General features: G+C 40.1%; 1 protein-coding gene across 1 annotated transcript in view; it reads left to right on the forward strand.

The window, feature by feature from the left end:
• ache (acetylcholinesterase) overlaps positions 1–13264 on the forward strand; it is a 102926-nt gene that overhangs the window by 86765 nt on the left and 2897 nt on the right. The window contains exons 6-8 of the mRNA XM_036134524.1: positions 7209–7439; positions 7901–8093; positions 8691–8860. Of these exons, the coding sequence (XP_035990417.1) occupies positions 7209–7439; positions 7901–8093; positions 8691–8860 (594 nt within the window). The remainder of the gene's footprint in view (positions 1–7208; positions 7440–7900; positions 8094–8690; positions 8861–13264) is intronic.

The following is a 13264-nucleotide window of genomic DNA, read 5'->3' on the forward strand; positions in this document are numbered from 1 at the left end:
AGTAGCCATGGAGACGGTTGGTCACTTTGGTCTCATATTTGCTGTTTGTAGATCATGGTTCTTTATAATACTACATCCAGTGTGTTACAGATCAGTTCACAACTGTGTTTGAAACAGCAAGGATGTCATGTGAGGCAGCCACGCCATTGTTCTCCTACAAAAATAGGTGGAGAGCTCGGTTTTTTGTAAGGGTTAGTTTCTGCCCAAAGGAGAAGAGTTTAAGTATCTTGAATTAAACTCAGTTCAGTTCAAAAATACTTTATTTATCCAAAAGGGAAATTAAATGTCGATGTAACTCATTTTGTCAAAGAGTTATTATAGATGGTTATGACTCTAGGCAGGAAATATCTCATGTAGCGGTCCATTTTACAACAAATCTGAAGAAGCCTTTGACTGAAGAGACTGTTTTCAAATGATATTGTCATGAAGAGAATGTTAAGGATTGTCCATAATTTTCTTGATTTTATGACAAATCCTTCTTTGCATCATCATCTCAACAGCCATCCCTAGAACAGAGCCAGCCTTTTATATCAGGTTTTTGAGCCTTTTTAGGTCCCTGGCTCTGATGTTGCTGCCCCAACAGATGATTGAAGAGGAGATGACACTCATGCGCTCTTAGTTTCCTCAAAAAGTACACTCTGCTCTTTCGTTTCTTGTAGATGGCTTCACTGTTGAGTCTCAAGTCCAGTCTGTTGTCTAGATGAACACCGAGGTATTTATATTTCTCAACCACCTCCACTTCTTCTTCCATGATAGAAATTGGGGTTGATCTAATCCTGTTTCTCCTGAAATCTGCAATCATCTCCTTTGTTTTGTTCAGATTCGAGAATATATGATTGTTTCCACACCATGCCACAGAGGCAAACAATGATCAGAGGCAAACATTTAAAATATGCATATTTAATTCATTTGGAATTCCAAAAGGAGACACAAAACTTACATTACCATTTCACTGTATTCAGTATATTACCTCCTGCCCCATGGTGATGCAAGTGATTCTGTCTGCTTTTCACTACTCTGAAGACCTGTTTTAAAAGGCTGACTGCCCCTCCTGCTTAGTTTTCGGAGGTGTGGGGGCAGACACAGCGGCCCCAAACTGTGATCAACTCTCAAGGTTCCCTTGTATGGCTAATTTATGTCTTATCAGGGGTCAAGCCAAATTACCTCTCCAACCTTAAATCGGCTCTCAACACATCCTGCAAGCTGCGTGTTTACTTTGCCCTGAAAGGGAGACACAGTCTTAAAGGCCAGGCATTCCTTATTACTTCCATACAAATACCTGATTAATATAACAACTACGATATTTTCCTCAACACTGTCCATCTCCGATACATCCGACAACTGCAGAATCATCTGAGTATTTCTATAGATGACAGGAGTCAGACTTGTGCTGGAAGTCTGACGTCTAGAGAGTGAAAAGGAACAGTGAGAGTACAGTCCGCTGTGGTGCTCCCTGTATAGCTCCTGTGCTGGTCACTACCTGCTTAGACACACAGTCCTTAAATGCACTGGAGAAATCAAAGAACATGATACTCACTGCCTGCTTTGTACAGGTGACAGTGGGTTTGTTGAAGCAAGTGTATGATGGCATCTTCAACTCCAACTCTATGGCGATAAGCAAGCGGCAGGGGATCATGATATGTGTTGGTTTGCTTACACCAAGCAAACCAACACAACAGGAGTATCCCAGGACCTTCGTGATGTGGGATGTCAGGGCAATGGGTCCGTAGTCATTCTTAATGACTGATGGGTGAGTTTTCTTTGGTACCAGAACCAGATAGGAAATCTACCACTACAGGGTACCTTCTCTTGGGTCAAGCTTAGTTTGAAGAGCTGCTGCAGAATCCGACAGACCTTCAGGACTCTCGGGTTGACACCATCTGGACCTGCAGCCTTGTACCGGTTCAGTCTCTCCAGCTTCCATCTATCTGATCCTCTTTCTGCTTGAAGCCTGTGATGTTCTTCACCCCTAACCACATATCTCTGATATTTTTCCTCTACAGTTTACTCTCCAGCTTCTTACTATACACCCCCTTGCTGTCTCTGAACTTGACTTTGAGCTGCTTCTGTATATTCCTCAATAACCCTCTGTCTCGCTCCCTAAAGGCTCTTTATTTCTTGTTCATCCGTTCCTTCAGGTCACTGGTGATCCAGGGTTTGTTATGAATGAAGTCCACTGTTCTGGTGGGAATGATGCTGTCCACACAGAAGTTCATATTGTCGGTCACACAGTGATGGCATTTATGTCCTCTCCATGTGGCTTGCAAAGAAAAATCCAAACGGTAGTTTGAAAACCAACCCTGTAGGGCTTCTTCAACTTCCTGTAACAACTTTCTCACAACCCTTATTGTAACAGGTAGTCTCTGGACAAGGGGTTTATAGTCTGAGCAGAGAAAAACAAAAACATCTGATTTACCCAGAGGAGGTCACCAAAACAGCACTGGTGAACTCTCTTGGCAAATAATATGGGCAAAACCTTACTGCCGATAGTTCAATGTCTGACAAACACATTGACGCCATCTGTTGTTGACAAGCGCTGCCAATCCATCCCCATTCCTTTTCCTGCAGCTGTTTAAATCTCTGTCTGCTCCTATAATCAGGAAGTCCAGCAGAGAGACGTTGAAGTCGGGGATATGATCCTGCAGCCATGTCTCAGTAGAACACATAATACTGCATTCCGGATACTCTTGCTGAGTCCTTATCAGAGCTTGAAGTTCATCCAACTTGTTAGCTAACAATCTCGCGTTTCCCATGATGATGGATGGCATAGATGGTTTGAACTTCCTTCTTCTCTCTCTCCTCTTTGCTCCTGCTCTGCAACCGCAACACATCTTCAACTCCTGTGGAATTCCTGGCTTCAGATGTATTATTTCAACTTTTGCAATGTTAATCAGCGGCTCCCTGTTGTAAACCACCCTGTTACTATGGTTATGCATAATGAAAAAAGGAGCAAAATGTAGAAAAGTATTGGGATAAATCAATCCAGCTGCACAGCATCCAATACAAGAAGACACAGTGTCCAAATAAAGCTATTTTTTCCAGAAAACAGCAGAAATAGAATTTTGAAAAAAACAAAAAAAACAAAGGAAATCTCAAAGTTACAGTGCTACTTGAACGTGCTGCCACTCTGATCAGCGGAATTCTAGAATGCACCCCTTTTACCTCTATATAAATGGGGTAGTATAATGTGGGCACAGTCATTTCAATTTCATTTGTGACCTGGGATTTCACTTAGGCCACAGACACATAGGGGGCGATAAAAAAGACCATCAGTGAGTTAATTTCTTTAGAAAAACAATAAACTGGATTAGAGGTTGATGGTGCTTATCAATCACTCAACATTATAAGACATTTGCACGTACTACGCTACAGTTGGGAAGGTGTTTGACAGTTCTGATGGTGTGTGTGTGTGAGTGTGTGTGTGTGGGGGGGGGGCATAAGGGGAGGGGCTGGGGAACCTCGAGGGATATTTGTTGTGAATGACAGCAAACCAACAGCTTCTTGGGTGACATCATTAAAGAAAGTGGCTGAAAGTAAAGTTTGTCTGCTCATAACCGTTTGAATTATAAAATTCCAACAGTGCTGTCTAGCTGCTGCTTTAAGCTGATCATTGTAATGTACACCAAATTAGGAAGTCTTTCACCACACACTGAAGTGCTTTAAATCTTTAAGATGGGTCAGGATGTTACAACATTATCCAGTCAGCCACCAAACATGTTGCCTGCTCCTATTATGTTCTAGACAACTACAGTGAAAATAATGCTAATTATTATGATAATATAATGAAATCCTGAGTTGAGCTGGATTATAGCAGTAAAATGCAGTCATATCTCTGGTTACATTGGGAAATCAGCTCCTCACTGCAAATAATCCACAGTGGGGGACTTTTATGTATATGAACAACACAGATGAGGCCCTCCCAGGGGGCTAGCTTTGGACAGCTTGGGGTTTGTTAAATACCCATAATAACCTGTCAGTGTGCTCACTCTGAAAAGCTCTTGTTGCAAAGACCACAGTGGAGTTTTTACTTGAAATGGCAATGGCATTACTCATAATTTTCCTCTGTAACACTGGGGCCAAGTAAAAAAAAAAAAAGAATTGCCCTGGGCATTCTAAACCAGCAAATAAGCCTCTCCTCATCACATGCCAGCAGATCAGTAGGGTCTCTGAAAACACACCCCTCTGTATTTTTCCATTGGTAATGTCCTCCAGCAGTGCCAACACTGCCATCGTTCCACAACTATGCACACCTTCCACAATTAGTCATGTACATGTGATTGTCTCCACCTTAGCAATTGAAACTCCTGATATATTAGGAGTTAATCTCTGGATCCAACCATTTTTTCCTTTTTCAAAGAGAACAAGGCAAGGGAAGGCAGATTTATTTATATAGCAAAATTCAGTACAGGGACAATGCAAAAAAAGAACCCCTTTGATGATTCACATGCATTTTATGGTTCTCAGAACCCAGACGATGCACATTTACATCTACATGTGACAAAAACAGCATATTTACAATTTACATATGATTGAGGTTTCCATAATTTTGAGGTGTGTGACGTTATTGTATGATGCTAAATGATGATTATATTTCTTTGTACAGGTTTAAATCCTAAAAATTCAAACTCATAAAAATATTGGGTAATATGCTCCTGGAATAAAACTGAATGGAGTTATGTTTCATTGGATTTGGGTGAGTTTTAGTACTTTTAGAGTTTTTTATTGTCGATTGAAGAAGTAGGCACACATTTTTCGCAGCAGGTCAAAAAATTGTGTGTATGACGGCACTCTTTCACACTATGCTATTTTTTGTACAAGCCCAAGTTGGGCCTTAAACATTGCACCGCAAGTTTTTTGTGCATATGCACGCTTTATACATGAGGTCCAAGCTTTCCTGTCTTTCTAGTTCACAAACTTTTGTTTTTCAATTTTCTAGTGAATCAAAATGCAGTACAAGTAAATTAAATGTATCTGGTTTTGAGTGGAGCAATTTTTTTAGGTTATGCCAGACTCTGACACCTTGATTTCCAAAGCAAATGCAAAATTGACTTACAGAGAACATAATTTTGAACCACTCAGCAGCAGTCCAGTCCTTTGTCTTTAGCCCAGGCGAGACGCTTCTGATGCTGTCTCTTGTTCAAGAGTGACTTGACACAAGGAATGCGACAGCTAAACCCATGTTTTGCATACGTCTGTGCGTGGTGGTTCTTGAAGCACTGATTCCAGCTGCAGTACACTCTGTGAATCTCCCCCACATTTTCAAATGGGTTTTGTTCAGCTCCAGGGTGCGGTCATCCGTATTGCTTGTACACTTTTTGTCTACCACATCTTTCCCTTACCTTCGCCTCTATTTGTGTCTTGCCCTCCTTGTGCATGGCGTCAATGGTCATCTTTTGGACAACTGTCAAGTCAGTCTTCTCCATGATTGTGTAGCCTACAGAAGTAGACTGAGACCATTTGAAAGCCTTCACAGGTGTTTTGAGTTAATTAGCTGATTAGAGAGTGGCACCAAGTGTCTTGAATATGGGACTTTTCACTGTCAGGGTTTTGTTTACCGATGAACTCAGGACACGCACACGGGACTAAAGTTTAAGAGTTTTTATTTGAAGGAAGTATGCTGGATGGCGGATGATGAAGACCGGAGGTTCAGGGCTGCAGAAGGTCAGGGATGTAGGTGATGGCAGGAGCTGACGGCCCGGAGACAGAGAGTCCACACTTGCTAGGTGCTGCTCGGCTAGCGGGCCTCATAGCACTCAGGTTAGCAGTTTATTGGAGACACCAGGGCACAGAGCTGAGCTTCTCCAGGGCGGCTAGTCAGGTTAGCAGAACTTGAGAGACACCAGGGCACAGAGCTGAGCTTCCCCAGGGCGGCTAGTCAGGTTAGCAGAACTTGAGAGACACCAGGGCACAGAGCTGAGCTTCTCCAGGGCGGCTAGTCAGGTTAGCAGAACTTGAGAGACACCAGGGCACAGAGCAGAGCCTTTCCAGGATGGCTAGTCCAGTTAGCAGTTCTCTGGAGACACCAGGACACAGAGCAGAACCTCTCCAGGAACAAACAGTGAATGAACAGTCTTTATAGTGACTGGCAGGACTAACCTTAACAACAGGCGCAAAACAAAGCTTCCAAGGCAAAACGGGGACTGGCATGGAGAGGTGTGGAATGATGACGGCCCAGTGCTGAACTGAAGACAGAGGGAGGTTTAAATAGAGCACTAACAGGTGAAACAAGGGTCTGACTAATTAACTGGTAAATGATTATCAGGTGTGACTGACTGCTGAGGAGGTGAAGTGAAAATTGACAGAAAATAACTGATGACTGAAAACTAACAATAAATAAAGTCAAACCTAACCCAAAAGAGATGAAAAAATTAAAATAACAGAAAAACAAAGCCAAACCAAAACTCAACCATGACATTCACAATATTCTAATTTTCTGAGATACTAAATTTGTTTTTTTTATTAGTTGTCAGTGATAATCATGAAAATCAAAAGAAATAAACACTTGAAACATATCAGTCTGTGTGGAATGAATTAATATAATGTACAAGTTTCACTTTTTGAATGGAATTACTGAAAAATATCCACTTTTTCATGATATTCTAATTATTTGACCAGCACCTGTATCGGGCTCAAGGGCACGTGATTTCGCAATGCATTATGGGATGCAGTCAACATTGTCTGGGGTAACAGCTTTTGTTTACTGTGCTGATTCGGATGCTCTGCTGTCGGAGATAAAAATGCAAAGTGCATGTAAAATGTACTGCACAAAAGAGATAAGCAAGAGACTGTACCAAGACCAGCCAGATCCTGGTCCGAAGTTTCACTTTCGCAAAAAAAATTCTAGTACTTGCAGCTTCATAGTGCTTTTGCTGTAATTAAGTTTACTCTTAGTAAGCTATTTCAACAACATTTATTTTCTTCAACTCGAGCCCAGGAATGTATTCCTATTTTCTCTTCTGCTATATTTCATACTATGGATTTGCCAGCCCTACAGGCAGAAGCATGAAAAACCCAGACAAATTTGTTGGTACACTTAAAGCTATCACGTTAGCTTTCTGTCAATTTTAAGAATCCATTTTAAACTAGCAGATCAGTTTTTATTAGATATACCAAGGACCAGGTCCCAACGTTGAGGTGAGCAGGCTTTCTCAGAAAAGGTACAATACAAATGCTTTTTTAAATCTGGGATTTTTATTTTATGTTGCCAGGTATAAGACTGAGCGTACCACATGCTAATGATATTGGCTTGGAGGCAGTGGTGTTGCAATATACTGACTGGATGGACGAGAACAATGGATTGAAGAACCGTGATGCCATGGATGACATTGTGGGTGATCACAATGTAATTTGCCCACTGGCCCATTTTGCTCGTTCTTATTCTCAACACCACACTCTTAAGGCAAACATAGGCATGATGAACAGTGCAGGAAACACACAAGGTAAGATATGTCAGTCTGTGCGTTGTTTTCTTTGCAACTTAAGACCGATTATGTTGTACGGTAAATGGTCTGCACTTATAGCGCTTTATCAAGTCCAAGGACTTCAAAGCACTTCAGAGTGCAATTAGTCATTCACCCTTTCATACACACATTCACAAGCTGATGGGGGTTAGCTACATTTTAGCCGCAGCTGCCCTAGGGCAGACCGACTAAAGTGGGGCTTCCTTACAATTGATGCATTGGATCTCGAGCAGCAGGCAAACCAGGTGAATGTCTTTTTTCAAGGATAAAACAATTGATATGGTTGGAGTGGGGGTTGTATAACACACAATGTTAGGAGTTAAGATTACATCACTCATAACTTCACAAAGCAGTATTTTTCATCGATAAAGACTAAAGGCTATGTTTGAATATCAATGTTTATCTCATCATTGTAACCGTTTCTTTCCATGTTTTTGAAGGAGGGGTGTACCTCTACCTTTTTGATCACCGAGCCTCTAACTTAGCCTGGCCAGAATGGATGGGGGTGATTCATGGGTATGAAATTGAGTTTGTCTTTGGGTTGCCACTGGAGAAGAGACTCAATTATACCTCTGAAGAGAAGAACTTAAGTCGGCGTATGATGAAGTACTGGGCAAACTTTGCACGGACAGGGTAAGACATCAGAGACTAAATATAATTAGTCTTCTATGATGGGCATCAGTAAGAGTAAAGTGAATCAAAGAAGTCTAATCAGTTTACATTAGTTGAGTCAGTTTGTTTGAAAATAGTCTTAAGCAAGCAAGACACTAGGAGTTAGTAAACTTACTACCTCCTAGTGTCTTGCTAGCAGTAAACTTACTGTATAGCAAACATCTATACAGCATTTGGCAATCCTTATTTAGTGTTCAGAAAGACAACTGAAAGATTGGGTTAAAGATGTATGCATCACCAGCTCTAATATTTAAAACCATGACAGAAGTACAATCTAATTAAACACTGTTGTTTCCAACCATTAGAAAACTTAGTCAAGTAATATTTTAACATTTTGAGTGACTTGTCTTTTAACATGGAATGTGAGGTGGCTGTGGACATATACAAATACAATGATCAGCATCAACAGTTCCGATAATCTGTTGGGGCCAACATTGAATATGTTACTGTTGTGGAGTGACAATGACAGCTGTCATGTTCTTTCCAATTTAAGTTTTTTTAAACTGACTGCACTATTGTTATCTTTCTTTATATCCTCTCATCCTCTCTACATGTTAGAAATCCCAATGATGGGCTGCTGGATAGTAGAAAGCGCTGGCCAGTGTTTACGGTAAACGAGCAGAAACATGTCACACTCAACACTGAACCACTAAAAATTCACAAAGGTTTGCGCAACCAGATGTGTGCATTCTGGAACCGCTTCCTGCCACGCCTTCTGAACATCACAGGTAAACTCTATTCTATGCATTCCACTATTACACATTTGGGCTTACTGATACAGGGTTTCCGCGGGGCATTAAAAATCACTAAAAGTCATTAACTGATTTTTTTTAAATTAAAGCCTTAATTAGCATTAAAAGTCATCATATATGATTATCTGTGGCATTAAAAATGCCTTATTTTTTTCTACAAAAAATATGTTATTAAAAACAGTTTCGTCAGATATATTATATGAGATATAACTGATTTGGCGTGTTTGCGTGGAACCAAACACGCTGAACTGCTTCCGGTTGATTGTAAAGCCGTATGTTTTACAATGTTCGGAAAAGTAGCTTGAGGTGGAGAAAGACCTAGAGAATGGGAAAATGCAAATTTCAACAAAAGTGGGTGGAAAACTAGGGATTGGGGACATGGCTGCAGCCTGTCGAAGGTAAAGATAACAAAGGATTTTGCCGTGTTTGTGAAAAAAAAATTAAGCTGCACAGTGGGGGTCAATGCTTTACGATCTCACATGAAGTCTGACAGGAAGTGGTGTAGTCCAGCGTATACGCGGGTATACGGTGTATACCCACTTATTTTTCAGTCATCATTGCCTATATCAACTTCTGGAGCGATATTTGTGCCTTTTGTTTGAGCGTGCAGTGAGACAGGTATTCAGCGTTTAAACATCACACGAACACGCTCCAAATCTGTTTGCTGCGCACTGAAATCTGACAATTCTTCTCCACTATCCTCGCGCTCAGTTCCGTGTCTGCTCACGCTCTCGACCCAATCGTTCCACGCTCAACACCAGCTGTGCGCTCGCTGGATTCTGTCTCTGTGCTCGCTGGATTCCGTCTCTGCGCTTGTGACTTTAAAAACTCTCCACCTCACCAGCCAATCACAGACGGGTTTCTTTCCATCCAATCAGAGTAGGGCTTGCAAATACTGCATTCAGATGGATTCAATCAAAATGCTGCAGCTTTTGGCAGAAATTACTAAACATAACTGGGATTGAAGTAAAAACAACAACCAATAAACAGTTTAATATTTTAGCCTAAAATATTTAGTTTAAAATAGTTCCTTGAGTTACTAAGTGAGGTGTGAAAAATGTTTTTGTCTCTTCTCTTTCCAGCTTCTGGGAGGTGATGCAAAAGTTTCTTGTGATCATAATCATCATGATTGTCATCATCATTTAAATAGCACTTTAACACGAGGTAAAACAAAATAACATCTAATAAAATAACTTGGGTAATAACTCAATAATTAAAAACAACAACAACAATAATAAGCTTTTTAAATCCTTAAAAACAAACAGAAGTTTTTTAAATTAAACTCTAAGATAAACAGGTAACCAGTGAAGGGAGGCCAGGATGGTGTAATGTGCTTTATTTTATGTTTTTACATTAAAAGGTGTGCAGCAGCATTTGAACCAGCTGCAGACATCTGAGTGAGGACTGACCAATTCAGAGATAAAGAAAATTACACTAATCCAGCCATGGTGAAATGAAGGCTTGGAGTAGGGTTTCCATATTTTTGCCTTGAAAGAATAGGTTTTACCTTTGCTTTGTTCCTTAAATGATAAAAATGACTTATCTGAGGTCCCTTTTTGACTGTCAAGTTTAAAATCACCATTCATTTTAAAATCGAGGGGCTAAACATTCAGGCTGCACAGTGGCGCAGTGGGTAGCGCTGTTACCTTGCAGCAAGAAGGTCCTGGGTTCGAGTACACCCCTGGGTCTTTCTGCATGGAGTTTGCATGTTCTCCCTGTGCATGTGTGGGTTCTCTCCGGGTACTCCGGCTTCCTCCCACAGACCAAAAACATGACTGTTAGGTTAATTGGCTTCTCCAAGTTGTCCTTAGGTGTGTGTGTGAATGGTTGTTTGTCCTGTTTGTCTCTGTGTTGCCCTGCGACAGACTGGCGACCTGTCCAGGGTGTACCCCGCCTCTTGCCCAGTGAACGCTGGAAATAGGCACCAGCACCCCCCGCGACCCCATGAGGGATAAGCGGTTTGGAAAATGGATGGATGGGGCTAAACATTCATTGTCATGGTGTCTAAATCAATAGGATCAACAGTTCTTTGGGTGTTTTAACTGGTATATTTGACAATTCATGATTTCCAAAGAAAAAGAGATTTGAGTTTTGATGTTCTCCTCGTCATTAACTTTATCTCCCTCTATATATTCTCTTTCTCATTCAATTTAGGACTTTCCATATGCCTTATCATTTAGGTCTATATTGAAAAACCTATAGTAAAGTAATGAAATGTTGATTCTGGATGTAGTGTAGGAATTCCTTCAATATAAACCAAAGAAAACTTTACATTACTTGCCAGAAGCTGAAAAAAATCTTTAAAAACGAGACAACAGTATTTTCATACCTCATAATAGCTCATGGAAATATTTTAATCAAAATGTTTTAGGCTAAATATTTTAGGCTAAAATGAGTAAACTCTAGTGATGGATTTTTGGGTAAACTAAATAAAGGAGTGTTACATGTCATTGTTTCTAAAACTGCATTTTTCTGAGCTGCGTCTAAAAGGGCAAACATTGAGAGTATACCCAATTCTCCAGGGATCACTACACCACTGCGGACAGCCATAGTTCAGCTGCAAGGGGCAGACAACAGCTAACAATGTCAAGTTACTTTTCTGTAACCAACGCAGTCATGTCCGCCTTAGCTACCCAACCAGCACAAACAGCACAGCAGTAGCTGGAGCAAGCTCTACCGCCACTAACGTCAGGGAATCAGACGATCTTCGAACAACGCAACACTGCATGCGGAAGTGCTCTGTTGTCTGAGCACAGCCCTCAACAAGTACTCTGTATATATATATATTGACATACTGGATGATATATATATATATATATATATATATATATATATATATATATATATATATATATATATATAGATAGATAGATAGATAGATAGATAGATAGATAGATAGATAGATAGATAGATAGATAGATAGGGGAGTCATGGGTACTTGTTGATGGCATTAAAATTATTTCTACGAGCATTAAAAGCATTAAAAAGCATTTAATTAGGGTTACTCATTCCTGTACAAACCCTGTGATATGGGCTTTATTTTGGAACTAGAGTAGTGAATAGTTTTAGTGCAGATGTTATATCTATTGTAATTGCAAGTCTCCAATAAGTCCTAGTTGAAAAGTGTTTGATGTAGTAAAAAAGGAATTAATTTACTATATTTCTTTGAAGGGATAAATAGCAACTACGTTAATGTCACAACTCATTTTATGATATACTGTAGCCAAATAGCATTTATCGTACAATAAAGTAATTCTAATGCTATGATAAAGTCACCTAAGCCAAATCTGTCATACTACCATAACCTGTGATAGTAGTGCAGTCGCCAGAAAAGCAGAGGCTGAAGAGAGAACGAAGCTACAGAAGCTAAAGCCAAGAAAAATTGTTGGTTTCAAACAATACATTTTTTTAAAGGGGTCCCATATGGAAGACTGAACAGTACCAAAACTTACCTGTCCTCCAAAACTGTGTAATGCGTGGACATTTTAGCCCACAGTAATTTGTTAAAATCTGGTATTTGTTTAGGACATCTGAGTTTATCTTTTTTCAGCAAAAAATGTGATATTATAACATTGGTTTTGCCAAGCCTGTCTAAAGTTTCTAAATTTAGTGGTGAATAAGATCTGTAGTATATTCACAGACCAGTGAAAAATGTAGCCTGTTTCCAATAAGGTCCTAATAACAAGATAAGAACAAAATTAAAGAATCAACAAATAATCACAAAGAAGGTTGATGTTTCATAGCCTGTCTGATGTCACTAAGATTGAGCCCCAAATTATGATTTTGTTAGCCTGTCCAATTTCAAATTTCTGAATACAGAAACAACATATGTCAAAGAAAACACAATACGAAATAAAACAAACAGAGCAGTAGCAAAATACCACAATGATAAAATGTTCCCTGACATTCATAAAATCCGCCATGCCTCTGACAGTCAATTCAGTTCAAATATACTTTATTGATCCCAAAGGGAACTCATGGCGGGCAGAAAGTATCTCCTGTAGCGGTCTGTCTTACAGCGGTTCTGGAGAACCCTCTGACTTAAGAAACTCTGTTGTTGTACAACAGTCTGATGAAGTGTATGTTTAGGGTTGTCCCTAAAGCCACAGTCTGCTCTGTCCCTTCCTGTCGACAGCTTCACAGTTGTGTCTCTAGTCCAGTTTGTTGTCCAGGTGAACACCAAGTTATTCATACTCCTCCACCACCTCCACTTCTCCCAGGATGGTAATAGTGTTAGACCTGTTCCTGATCCCCAAAAATCTACAATCATCTCCTTTGTTTTATTTACATTAAGGTGGATAAAACAAAGGAGATGTTGTTCTACTATCTGAACATACACAAATAATTTTCTGATGCTGGCATGTGCAGCTACTGGATGAT

Source organism: Fundulus heteroclitus, unplaced genomic scaffold (assembly GCF_011125445.2).
Source record: "Fundulus heteroclitus isolate FHET01 unplaced genomic scaffold, MU-UCD_Fhet_4.1 scaffold_84, whole genome shotgun sequence".
NCBI classification, from domain to species: domain Eukaryota; kingdom Metazoa; phylum Chordata; class Actinopteri; order Cyprinodontiformes; family Fundulidae; genus Fundulus; species Fundulus heteroclitus.